Below are 13,088 nucleotides of genomic sequence, written 5' to 3'. Positions count from 1 at the left end.
TAAGAAGGCAGCCACCTAGCAGGCCTTGGTTGCCGGGGCAACCAACCACACAACATTCCGTTGCCTGCCTGAGGCCAGGGGCATCCATCCTGGGGGAGCACAGACGGGGCCCCTGGGAGCAGAACAGGCTCTGCTGATTCCAGAGCCAGCTTTAACTCCCAATCTAAACTGGGGTGCGGTGAGGAGGAGGTGTGTCCCTCAGCCAAAAATTTCCCCTCTTGGTACCCCATGTCTTCCTGGTCAAGCCTCTTCCTGGCTGGTGGGATGGGACCGCCTCTTATCGTAGCTGTACGCCAATTGTCCGTTCAAAAGAATAATTATTGGGCATCCACTGTTGGCCAGGTCCTGGGCAGGATCATTCACCCCCTGGCAAGGTGCTGAGGGCTTACTATGTTCCAGCCCCTTGAAGGTCAGCTTCCTTTGCTGGGGGATGGGGCTACCCTGGCCAAGTCTCATGGAACCCCCAGCCTGGTTACAGAGATCACCACCCAGCAGAGTCCAGCTTGGAAGGGCCCCATGATCTAGATTTGGAGGATGTAGTAGGGGAGGAGCTGATATACTCTGAGCAATTACTGTTGCTCAAACACTGTGCTAGACACTCTCTATATAATATCAATTTAATTCTTAAGACAGCAAGCACTCCATGGGGTGGTATTAGGGAAAAGTGCCCAGAGTAATACTGCAAATACCATAGGAAAAGTCACGAAATAACACACGCTAGCATCTCATCATCTTTACTTTCTATCACTTTACTTTTATGTTTTAAATTATTTATTTTTTCATGTAAAGAAATGTATTTTCTTATTGGAGAATAATGCTATTAGAAAAAGCTATATTTATAATGCCTACATTGCTTAAAACAACTCCTAAGCATATTTTTAGGAAGGAGCTAAAATAATGTACATTTTTCTCCTTGAGCATGTTGCATTAAATCGTACATATATCCTTCTGCATAAATCAATGTAAAGTTATAAGATACATGACCTAATTTTTTCTTGATTTAAAAATATTGAGGTATAATTTACATCATGTAAAATTTTATTTCCCATGTGTGGGCTTTATGAGTTTTGGCAAATGCATAAAGTTGTGTAACCACCACTGCTGTCAAGATACAAAGTGTTCCACCAACCCCAAAAGTCCATGCTCCTTCATAATCAACGCTGTCCCCACCCCAGCCCCTGGCAACCACTGACCTGTTCTCTAGCCCAGTAATCATGCCTTTTCCAGAATATCAGAAATGGAATGAGTCTGGCTTCTATAACCCAGAAGTGTTCATCTGAGATCCATTCATGTTGATGTGTGTACTCATATTTCATTCTTTTTCTTTGCTGAGTAGTATTTGATTATATATCATGGTTTGTTTATTCAGCCTCCAGCTGGGTCACTTCTAGTTCTGGGCAATTACAAAGAGAGCCCGTGTTCATGTACAGTTTTTTTTGTGTGAACATAAGCTTTCACTCTGCTCTGTATAAATACGTGGGAGTAGGATTGCTGAGTCATATGGTAAGTCTATGTCTAACTGTACAAAAAAATGCAAACTTTTTCCAAGTGGCCGTATCATTTTTATATTCACACCAGCAATACATGAACAGTCTCGTTGCTCCATATCCAATACTACCAGTTGGTATTGTTGGTTTTTTGTTTTTTTTTTTAGTCATTCTAATAGATGTGTAGCTCCTGGAAGACTTTTTATTTAGAGATCATTGTAGATTCAATTTTTTTTTAATTTTTATTTATTTATGATAGTCACAGAGAGAGAGAGAGAGGCAGAGACGCAGGCAGAGGGAGAAGCAGGCTCCATGCACTGGGAGCCCGATGTGGGATTCGATCCCGGGTCTCCAGGATCGCACCCTGGGCCAAAGGCAAGCGCCAAACCACTGCGCCACCCAGGGATCCCGAGATCATTGTAGATTCAAATGCAGGTGAAGAAATAACACAGGAAGATCCTGTTTCTCTCCATCCAGTGTTCCCCAATGGTTCCATCCTGTATACTACAGTACAATATCACAACCAAGAAATTGGTGTCGATACAATCCACCAAGCTTGTTCAGATCTCATGGTTTTACATGCACTCAATCGTGTGTGTGCGTGTGTGTGTGTGTGTGTGTATGTATTTCATTGCAGGCAGTTATCACACGCGGACTTCTGTTACAGCCACAATCAGGCTACATACAGAACATTTCTCAAAAGGATCCTTCATGCTACCCTTTGATAGCCAGGACCATCTCCCTCCCTCCTGCCTCCTGAACCGCTGGCAACTGAGTACCTGTTCTCCATCTGTACAGTTTTGTCACCTCAAGGATGTTACATAAGTGGAATTGTACAGTATGTAACCTTAGAGACTGGCTTTTTCACTCAGCTTAATTCTCTTGAGATCCATCCTACTTGCTACATGCATCAGTGTTTATTCTTTTTGATTGCTGAGTAGCATGCCATGGGATGGATGTGCCACAGTTGGTTAAGCATTCAGGTAGAAGAACATTTGGGTTATTTGCAGTTTGGGGCTGTCATGAAAAAAGCCACTATGAAGATTCAGGTCCTGTTTTTTGTGTGAGCGTGTTTTCATCCCTCCAGGATAAATGCCCACCAGCACAATTGTTAAGGAAACTGCTATAGTCTTTTCCAGAGTGGCTATACCATTTTAAGTTCCCACTGACAATGTATGAATGATCTAGCTTTTCTGCCTCCTTGTGATCATCACCATTTTTGCTTTAGCCATTCCACTAGGTGTGTGGTGATGTATCATTGTGGTCTTACTTGGCATCCTCCACCCAGCTGTAATGATGATGAACATCATTTTGTGTGCTTATTTGCCATCTGTATATCCTCTTCAGCAAGATATCTGTTGCCCTATGTTCTTTTTTAAAAAATATTTTATTTATTTATTCATGAGAGAAAGAGAGAGAGAGAGAGAGGCAGAGACACAGGCAGAGGGAGAAGCAGGCTTCTTGTAGGGAGCCTGACGCAGGACTTGACCCTGGGCCCCCACAGGCCCCGGGCCGAAGGTGGCACTAAACCGCGGAGCCACCCGGGCTGCCCCTGTTACTTATGTTCTAATGAATTGTTCTTAGCTGTTGAATTTTGAGAACTTCTTTATATATTCTAGATACAGGTCTCCATGTTCCAGATAGTCCTCTGTTGGATATTTTCTCCCAGGCTGTAGCTAATCTTTTCATTCTCTTCACATAATCTTTTGCCAAGCAAGGTTTTAAATTTTGATGATCTTATTTGCCACTTTTTCCTTTATGCATTGAGTCACGTCTAAGGTGGGATTTGAACTCGGACCACCTGGGTGTGGAGCCCACCCTCTTAACCACAATACTGCAGATACAGATGGGCAGATACAGATACAGATCTTTCCCTCTTCAGGCTCATTCCTTTCCTTCCCTCTCCAGAAGGTGTCATCATCTTGAAGATAGTATGCATCTTTTCCCTTTTGAGTTTCTATTCTTTTAGAGGCTTTTTTTTTGGGGGGGGGGGCAATTGTTTATTGAGCACCTACTCTGTGCCAGGCACTGTGTGAGGATATAGCAGTGGAGAAGCCAGAACCTGCCCTTGTGGGGCATACAGGCTGCTGGGGAGGCTAGGGGGAGAATTCTAGGGTGCAAGAAGCAGAAGGGAAGCCTCTTTGAGGAAGTAACATGTGAACCCAGACCTGAAGGATGAGGAGGGGTGAGAAGAAGAAATGAAAAGTATTCCAAGTAAAGAGAACAGCATTGCAAAGGCCCTGAGGCAGGAGGATGTGCCCCCCCCACCCCCCCACCATCCTAGAAAAGAACAAAGGTCTGTAGGTTGGTGTGCAGAATTTAAGGATGATGGGATAGGTCATGACTGGATAGGGCCAAGGAGGGGCCAGACCTGTGACCAGGAACAGATGAGGGAACTGAGGTCTAGGGGAGTTAAATGAGTCTCTGGGAACATGAGGCAGAGAAGTGATGGGCCTTAGCTTTGTTTTCAAGGGATCCTTGCCTTGAACTGCTCATGGCTTTGAAGAGAGGAAAAGGTGCCTGCCCAAACAGCCTGTCTTCAGAAGGCTGAAGCTATGGGTCCACTCCCCAGGGCCTCTTGGAGCTCCCCTGCTATGCTGCTGAGGCAGAGGTCCCAAGTCCCCCCACCATCCCGTATCTGTCCCCACATCCTGGGAGATAGGGGGGGTGGGGCTGCTGAGTGACAGCAGGACACAGATTCTCAGCTGGCCTTGCCCTTGGCCACGACAACGCACAGCTCTGGAAATATCCGCCCACCCCACCCCCAAGTCTCATGCTTGGGTGGTTTCCCCTTCCTACTTCTCCATTCCAAGGCAGGGCGGCGGGGCGGGGGGCACCCTGGCGATAGGGCTGAAGAAGGAGGAAGCAGGGCTGCAGACTGACAGACGGACACCTTGTTTCAGGCTGTGGGAGGAGGGCACCTCCTGCTTCCTCGGCAGCCAGCCCGCGGGAGGGTTTGCGGCCGTCCTGCCCACTCCGCCTGTCCCCCATGGCTCCCTGCCCAGAATCGTGCCCAGCGATCACAAACGGGGCTTTGTGTGCCTGAGACAAAGAACACGCTCCTCACCCCCAACCTGGGCCAGGATTGGCCTGCCTTGCCCCCACCTCGGCCGCAGAAGGGATGGTGCCACTTTCCAGGGAGGGGAACGGAGGCCCAGAGGCAGACGGGTCTGTGGAGCCAGAAGAGGGGCTCCACCTGCTTGGGGGGTGGAGGTGTAGCAGAGCGGTGCTAAGCTGGCAGTGACTACGCTGCCACCCCAGGTACTGTGGGGACAGAGGAAGTAACAAATAATACGACCATTATCACAGGAGAGGCCAGCTTCCAGCCCTGGAGGGGAACAGAATTCTGTTTAACCCCGCGAGTGTGTTTTGAGTCTCATTCTTATGTGCCAAGCGGTGTGGGAGGTGCGGCATGAATCAGACATTGTCCCTGACATTTAAGAGATACGACGAGCGTGTAAAATACCACAAAACAAGAGAACAGGAGACCAAGGTCACGGAATGGTGCCAACAGGCAGGGGTGGGGGGGGGGGGGGTGGGGGCGGTGGTCGTGGCTGCCTCCCCAGGCGTCTTCCAGGGCTCCCCGGAGGCTGTGGGCCATCAACAAAGCCCGGGAGGTGGTGCTTTCAGACAGGCAGCTCCAAGTATTTTCTGATGATGAAAGAAGCACCCGTCATTATGTGTAGGGAAGCCTGCAGCCCCTGCCCCACTCTGATGCCTGCTTTATCGGCTGCGTATCACTCCCTGCTTCCTACCAAGAGTGTATTCTTCAGCTGCCTGCTACTTTTGCCAGTTCCCCACGCCACCGAGAGCCCTGGGAGAGCCAGGCTGGGCTGTCTCATACCTCCCTGTGTCCCCACGCCTGGGACACAGTAGGCACTCAACACAGATCTGTTGAATAAAAGGAATATTCATGCAAAGAACATCCATATAATGCTGTGTGGCAGCAGGATCATGCTGTGTAAACGGTTGTGCTTTCCTCATTACCTGTGTTTCTTTTTTTAGCATTTTTACCATTTTTCCGTCATTCAAAGTCTTGGAATATATCCTTTTTAACAGCTACATAGTATTCCACGGCATTTGTCTATGCTTTGTTAGCCCCACCACTCCTAATCTTTCTTCAGTTGTATGGTTAGGACAACAACAAGGAACCAGGTACAAAAAGGGGTGGAGGAAGGGCTTTCCTGATGGCAGGCAGGATAGGGCAAGGGCACTGTGAGCACTGCAGGTGGGGGGATGCAAGTAAAATCTTAAAAGTATTGAGCTCAGGAGTGGTGTCTAGAAGGCTATGTGGTCGGGGCATCTGGTGCCCAGTGGTGTGCTGTTAAACTGACCCTCCAACTCCCCCTTGCCCGCATGGTAGCATTTGCCAGTTTCCATGGGGGTAAATTCTCCTACCATGAACGGTTTCAGGTTCCCACAGTGGCATTGCTGAACATCGAGTTGCAAAGCCATGGGCACAGCTGGCCCTCAGGAACAGGCAGTAGTGCCCATCCCTGGTTCTTGCTCTGAGACGAGGTGCTCCCTCTACTCTGTGTCTGGAGCTCTCCCTGCGTCCCAGGCCCAGCCCCCCGGTGAAGTGGCGGGGGACTCAGCAAACTCTGGGCAGTAGGGCCCATCAGGGTACAAGAGCCTGACCTGGGGATCTCCCAATCAGATTTCTCAGCTGAGATGCAAGGCTCCAGATTCCTTCGGCTCAGCAGCCTGGAGCCACGCTGGCTAATGAGGCATGGTTGCTCCATCCATCCCTGGAATTCGGGGTGAGGCCGGGTGTTCCACCTAGAGGAGGTCAGTGTCAGGCACAGCAGTGGGTTCAGGATGTCCTACTGTGTGGCCGTGACACCGAACCCGGCTGGGTGCCCGGCTGTGCTAAACATTTGACTTCTTTTCATCCCATCCTCACACCCACACGATGAGGTGGGTGCTATTATTATCTCCAATACACAGATACGGAAACCAAGGCACCCAGAGGGTGCCCAAGAATACCCAGCTCATAAGTGTAGGTGCCATGATTCCATCCCGGGTTGGCTTGGCTGGATGCTAAAACCTCTGCGCTTAATTCCTGAGCTCAGCATCTCCTGCCACTTCAGGTTTTATGCAGCACTTGCTGTGCGCATCCCAGAGGTGCTAGACTACGCAGAGAGTTGGCAAGAAGATGACTATAGGTTTGTCTTTAAGGGCTTAGGGGAAGAGGAGGGGGGAGAGGCTAACTATTCCTTGAGCACCTACTTTGTGCCAGGAATGCTGCTGGGTGCCTTACACTGCCTCTTGATCAACTCTCACAACAAGCCCTGGGAAAGGTGAAACCCTTCCCACATGACAGCCCAGGCTTGGGTGCTCATAAGCCCACCCTCCCCTCTCTGAGCTGGGTAGCCTCCAGCAGGTCACACTCCTTCTCTCGCCCCCCTTCCCCCTTTGGTCCCTTGACAGGAGCTGCCCTGCGAGACCTCAAACCCTCTGCCAGTTTCAAGTCAAAGCTTCTCAGAACAACAGGAAGTGGCCGAGCCATTCGGAAAGTTTGAGGACTGTGGCCACAGCCCCGGGCGCGTTTCAGGGTCTAATGCCAGTTATTGGACAGGTGACAGAGCTAGCCCTCTGGAGGCCTGGCTGGCACATTCCATAGCCCTCATAACCTCCCTGGGGGCAGGGGGCGGGCGTCTGGGAATGTGACTTCCTGCTCAGCTCTGCAAGACTGGCTGAGTTGGCTGGTGGCAGTTTGGCTGGCATCCCAGGTGGCCCCAGGACCAAGGCCCTCAGGTTCCATCAGGGGTCCCTGGGGGCTGGACAGCCTATCTGAGATCTCTGCAGGATCTCAGAAGAAAAGAGGTTAGCCAAAAGCTCTCATCTGGGCTGGGGTGGAAAGTGGACAGAGTGCTTGTCTTGAATAGCAAGCACTATCATTTTCCCCTGGGAAGGATCTGGAGTGACTAGTAAGGCACCTGGAGGGGACTACTGGTATTTAACACTTCCTTGGGGTTACTGGGGTTCTGGATCCGACCCTGGATCACCTCTTGTACCCTGATGAAGGATGCTGCAATACTTCTAAGCCTTGGGGCCAGCCCTGCTAGACCCATATCCCAGATGGGGTAACTGAGGCCCAGTATTTGGAAGTTGGAGGACTCAGCAGACAGTGGCCAGCTGGGGAGAGAACTCCAGGGATCGAATCCCTCCCTTACCAGCTTGGCAGGATCGCTGGGTGGGAAGTCAAGGAGGGAGCTTGGGAGGCAGACCACTGGCTACTCCAGTGGCTGGGCCACAGGCCCTCCTGGTCCCACCTGTCTGGGCGTGGGCCTCTGTAGTCATTCTGCTGGGGCCTTCTCATTGGTGCCCAGCCCTGGGCTGACCCAAGTGAGTAAGGCTTGGTGCCAGCTCTTCCAAGAACTCTTAGGCAGGTAAACAACAAACTCATGGGGGAGAAATAGAGTAAGTACCTGCCCTGGGACAGGCTCTTCCTGTCACATTGTTTCAACTGTGTTTTTCAGACTACAAGTTTTGAAACTTGCTGAGCTGAGGAGCAGCGAAAAAGAGAAGAAAAACTCTGTCTGGGTTGGAAGGGCATCTTGGAAGTCTTCCTAGAAGAGGTGACATTTGAGTTATGCCTGGAAGGGCAATAGTAATAATAATAATAATAATAATAATAATAGCAAATGCTTTCCATAAGCTTCTTATGTGCCTGTGACTGTGTTGAGAACTGTATCTGCTTCTCTCATACCTGCCTTAACACATCGAATTCTCTCAAAACCCCGTGAGCAAAATAGTTATTCCTATTGAACAGACGAGGAGGGATCCCTGGGTGGCGCAGCGGTTTGGCGTCTGCCTTTGGCCCAGGGCGCGATCCTGGAGACCCGGGATCGAATCCCACGTCAGGCTCCCGGTGCATGGAGCCTGCTTCTCCCTCCGCCTGTGTCTCTGCCTCTCTCTCTCTCTCTGTGACTATCATAAATAAATAAAAAATTAAAAAAAAAAAAACAAAAACAGACGAGGAAAGCAAGCCAGGGCACAGAGAGGAGGTTCGGTGACTTGCTCAAGGCCACACAGCCAGCAGGTGGTGGAGTCAGGGTTCAAATCCAGGACAGCCAGCCCATTCCTGCCTGCCACCTTCTCGGGCCATCTAATGCCTCCGAACCCGTTTCTTTACCCGTAGAAAGGGGGCGATGGTGCATCAGGACTGAGCGCGGAGAGTACTGGTGGGGACGCGAGCGGCTCAGAGCGGTGCCTGGCGCGGTAAGTGTTGGGCCGGTCGTACAGGACTTGGGTCTCCCCTCCCCGCCCCTCCCCGCCCCTCCCCGCCCCCTCCGGCCGCCGCCGCCTCCCCCGCGGGGCCAGCCCGTGACGCGCGAGCCGCCGCCGTCCCCACAGTCCGGGTTTAACTGGAAACTAAACGAGGGCGCAGGGGATGCGCGAGGCCCCTCCCCTGCCTCGGGACCGACGCGCTCCCCGCGCAGCATCCCCCGCCCCCCCCCCTTCCCGCCGCAGGTGCGACTCCCTCGTTAGCGACGCCTCCCGCCCCCCGCGGGTACTGCTCCCGAGCGGGCGCGGAGCTGGGGCCCCGGGGGCCCCGGGGGCGGGCGGGGCGCGCTGTGTCCTCGGAGCCCCACGCCGCTGGCGGGCCCGCCCCCTCCGGCTGCCCCGACGCGCCCGGTGTCCGCCGCGGGTGCGCGGGGCTGGGGTGCCGGCAGAGGGCGCGCGAGGGCGCCCGGGGACGGGCGGGAGGCTCGCGGGAGGCGGGATGGGGGGAGGGCCCTGGGTCGCCCCTCCCGCCCCTGCCCGCCCACCCCGAGCTCCAGACTGCGAGGCTGGAGCCGCGGTGCCCCGCGCGCGCCCTGCTGCAGCGCGCACCTCCTACCTGTGGAGTGCGAGGGGCTCCCCCTCCCTGGACACCCGCTCTTGCTCCTCCGGAAAGCTCCCGCCTAGCTCCTCGCGGCTCGCCGAGGCGGCGCTGGGACCCCGGGACAGCAGCTGGTGACATGTAGACGCCCCCTCCGCGGTGCAGCCTCGGCACCTGGGCACCCCTCGGCGCTTAAAGTTTGGGGCTGGGCGCCATGGCCAAGAGCAGCTCCCTGAATGTCCGCGTGGTGGAGGGTCGGGCGCTGCCCGCCAAGGACGTGTGAGTACCCCGGGTCGAGTCCCGGGTGAGGGGCGCCGCACGTGGGGAGGGCGGGCCGCATGCCAGGGAGGGCCCGTGAGGTGGGCGGGGGGGGGGGGGGCTCTCATCTAAGACCCAGTATTGGGGCAGGTCGGCCCTCACGGGCTAGAGGCCCCGTGCCCATCGTGAAACCTAGTGCAGAGGGGCGCCCAGACTGAGCAGATGCACCGCTCTGCCCCCAGGAAGTGGGGTGTCTTTGTTCCTGGGCTGTACTAAAGGGGACTATTAGAAGGTCGAATTTTGTTGGAGCTGCGGAGAGTATTGGAGCGCGGCCGGGGTGGGGAGGGGGTGTCGTCTCTTCCTTAGTTAAGGCAGGTGCCGGAGGTGGGGCTTCTCCAGACCAGGGTGGGTGCCTATCAAAAGAACCCTGGGAAGAAGGCCCAGAGTGCCGGGTGGTCGCAGGATTCCTCCGTGTGCATCTGGTGTTTAGGTTCGCAGATAGTCATCAGGTGGCTCACCAGCCAGGGTGGGGATGGGGAGTGGGGGGGACACCAATCTGGAGTCCTCTCTACCTAGAGCCCTGTGCTCCCCAGCTAGGAACTCCCTGTGTGGGCCTTCCCTGGATGCTGAGCTGCTTGGAGAGCCACCCCACCTCCACCGTAGCACCCTCCCCAGCCAGGTGTGATGGAGCTGGAGGACCCTTGGGCTCCCCTTGGTACCAGTCCTTGGCTCTGCTTCCTCCAGGGCTGAGTCAGCAGTTGCCGAATCAGCAGAATGGCGGGAGGGATCCCCCTCCTGCTTGGCCTGGAGCCCAGAAGGGGTGCTGAGGTGTCAGCACCTGGGACAGGTGTGGGATCCTTGGCAGGGCATCAGCTGTGTGACCTTGAACCTGGTCCTCTTGGGTCTCAATTTCCTGCCTGGACAATGGGAGCTCTGGACAGGAGCCACCCAGCCCCCAGCCGCTATGGAGGTGGAGACCCTGTTAGGATTTACCCCATGGCCAAGGTGAGCAGAAATCTGGACTCTGAGCCTTTACCTGAGTGGAGATTAGGGCTTAGCTATGCCCTGACTCCCCCCAGCTGTGGGTCCCCAGTGAAGGGTCCCCTGCCTCTGATTTCATGAACCTTGCCCCTCCCCAACTCTGGGCTGCTGAGAGCAGTCTTAGCTTCCTCTCATCCTCATCAGCTACCCCAAATAAATATGCACTTGGGATAAAAGCAGAGCACTTGCTGTGTGAATGCAGCTTTTGGACAAGCCCCTGCTTCCCTCTTTCTGGGACACCCTCTCAGAGCCTCTGAGAATGACATTCTGGAACTTTTGCGACAGTGAGGCCAGGAATGGGGGCCTGGGAACTGCCGCATGGCTGAAGGGGGGGGGGCCCTGGAGTAATCAGGTTTCCATCTCATGATCCTGGTTGAGGGCCGTGAGGGAGTGGCAGGTGGTGCCCCTGGCCCTGGACACGGCTCCCGGGGCTCCTTCTGCCTCTCCTGCAGAGGGAGTTGACTCATCTGGTTCCTGCATCTCTTGGCCACCCCTCCTCCCCCAAGTTCCAGGGCCCAGGTGAGCCCCAGAGCAAGGGTGGGAAGGAGTCACTAACCCTAGTGGAGGATACAGCCACCCTGCCTCAGTTTCTCTAGCTGCTGGCTCTCTTCTTCAAGAGGGGCCGTCCTCAGAGCATGCCGAGATCTCCATGCCCATGGAGACTCTTGGATGGGGGTGTGTTCTCTCTCTGGTCTCCTATGGGAAAGGGCCCAGACTTGTTCCCAAGCCTTGAAGCCTTGTCAGGTTTGAGGGCGGGGCCTGACCTGACTCTGGAAGAGGCCTCAACTGACCATTTGTGAGTAGTAGTATTAGTAATAATAGCAGCTGTAAGTCGTCCAGGGCTTCCTCTGGGCTGGGTTCTGTGTTCAACACTTCCTGTGGCCCTATTAGCATTTCTGTTTCTAAATGGGGGACACTGAAGCCCAGAGAGGCAAAGTCACTTGCCTGAGGTCACACAGCTGGATCTGAGCTCTGACTACTCCAGTGTGTAAACCACACTGGGCAGGCGGTGGCCGAGGGGCCTTCTTTCCCACACTTGAGTTGGGGCAGGGGCCGTGGGAGAGGCCAAGGGTCTGGAGAGATCGAGGGTCTGGAAGGGGCACGCCTCCTGCCACTGCTGCCTCCTACCTGATGGGAGCCTGATAAGGCCCTCGTGCGTCAGTGCTGTGGAGCTGACTAGCCAGCTTGGCTCCCAAGAGGGGCCCCAGGGTCAGGCCTGGGTGATGGAAGGGGACATGTCTCCCAACTCTTTGCTAGTCGGATCCCGGCCAATCTTCCCATGCCTGCAGCTGGGGAAAGTGAGGAATGGGACCATATCTAAAAGAGGCTCAGGGATAGAGGACCTGAGCCAGAAAAATGAGATATAGGGATTACCCAGCCACAGGCAACCCCCAGGGAGAGCCAGATTAGGAAACTGAGGCTGCTAGGGTTACTCAGCCCAGTGGGTTTGAAATAGATTCAGAAGGGGAAACTGAGGCTTAGGGCACTAGTCAGAAGGGGGCTCAAGGGTAGAACCCAGAAAAGAATGCAGGGACACAGGCCACCACCCAGCCTGAGGTGTTCTGTGATGAGGCCAGATGGGGAAGTGGAGGCATGGTGGCACCCACACAGAGGGAGCTGAGGCCTAAGGAAGGACTCGTCCAGCAGACAAGGCTCAGATCACAGCTGGCTCCTGGCACCAACAGCCCCCTCCCTGAAATCCTGTGGCATCTCTGGGTTGGAAGTGGCAGATAGAGAGGGTGGGGGCTCCCCCAGAAGTTTGAGGAAGCAAGGAAGACAACTAAACACAGAGAGAAACGGGGAACAAGATGCCTTCAGAAGGATCGGAGTCAATTTTACAAATGATAGAGGGGGCTGGGAGTGGTCTCTCTGGTGAGGTGATTTTTGGACTGAGTCGGCCAGGATAAGATCAGGGACAGGGTATCTTAGATGCAACAGCAAGCGCAGAGGCCCTGAGGCTGGACTGAGGTTGGTGGAAGATAAAGGAGGCCTGTGTGTGATGGGACAGAGGGGACATGAGGACCCTAGGGGCAGCTTGGGAGGGGGCTGGTAACTCTTATTATGAAAGGGGGATGGAGCTGGCTTTGGTTGGCTTGTGGCTCATGCCTACTCAAGGGGATGCAGCGCATCTGTGCTGCTGTTGGTTGAGTTTTGAGATCTAGGTGCCCTGGTCTTTGCCAGCAGAGGTGCATCCCCAGTGGGCCAAGCACTGGGAGCCCCCCTTCGCAGGGAAAGTCCCATGGAAATGAAAAGCTGGGATGGGCAATGCTTTCTCCAGAGGGTAGTGCTGAGCCTCCCGGGGGAGAGCTCTGGGGCCAGCCTGTGATGCATCCACCACCCCATGCATTAACTCCTTTAGTTCCTCCAGCCCACCCAAGAGATGTGTGTTAACGCTAGAGAGAGGGAAAGCTGGCACCCACAGACAGGGGGGAGGAGCCTTACCGGCTCCGGCAGCTAGCAGGTAGCAAAGCCAG

General features: G+C 54.3%; 1 protein-coding gene across 2 annotated transcripts in view; it reads left to right on the top strand.

Moving 5' to 3' along the window:
- The window catches only part of RASAL1 (RAS protein activator like 1), a 42,331-nt gene that overhangs the window by 3,301 nt on the left and 25,942 nt on the right, over nt 1-13,088 (top strand). Inside the window, exons 1-4 of one of the 2 annotated variants that reach the window (XM_072722879.1) lie at nt 6,918-7,065; nt 7,970-8,068; nt 8,632-8,711; nt 9,391-9,594. In XM_072722879.1, the coding sequence (XP_072578980.1) occupies nt 9,530-9,594 (65 nt within the window). In that variant the 5' untranslated portion in view covers nt 6,918-7,065; nt 7,970-8,068; nt 8,632-8,711; nt 9,391-9,529. Of the gene's footprint in view, nt 1-6,917; nt 7,066-7,969; nt 8,069-8,631; nt 8,712-9,390; nt 9,595-13,088 lie in introns of those variants that run through there. The other variant, XM_026018905.2, reaches the window with a different exon arrangement.

This window comes from Vulpes vulpes, chromosome 10, assembly GCF_048418805.1.
Source record: "Vulpes vulpes isolate BD-2025 chromosome 10, VulVul3, whole genome shotgun sequence".
NCBI classification, from domain to species: domain Eukaryota; kingdom Metazoa; phylum Chordata; class Mammalia; order Carnivora; family Canidae; genus Vulpes; species Vulpes vulpes.
This window is presented reverse-complemented; position numbering and strand designations above follow the sequence as displayed.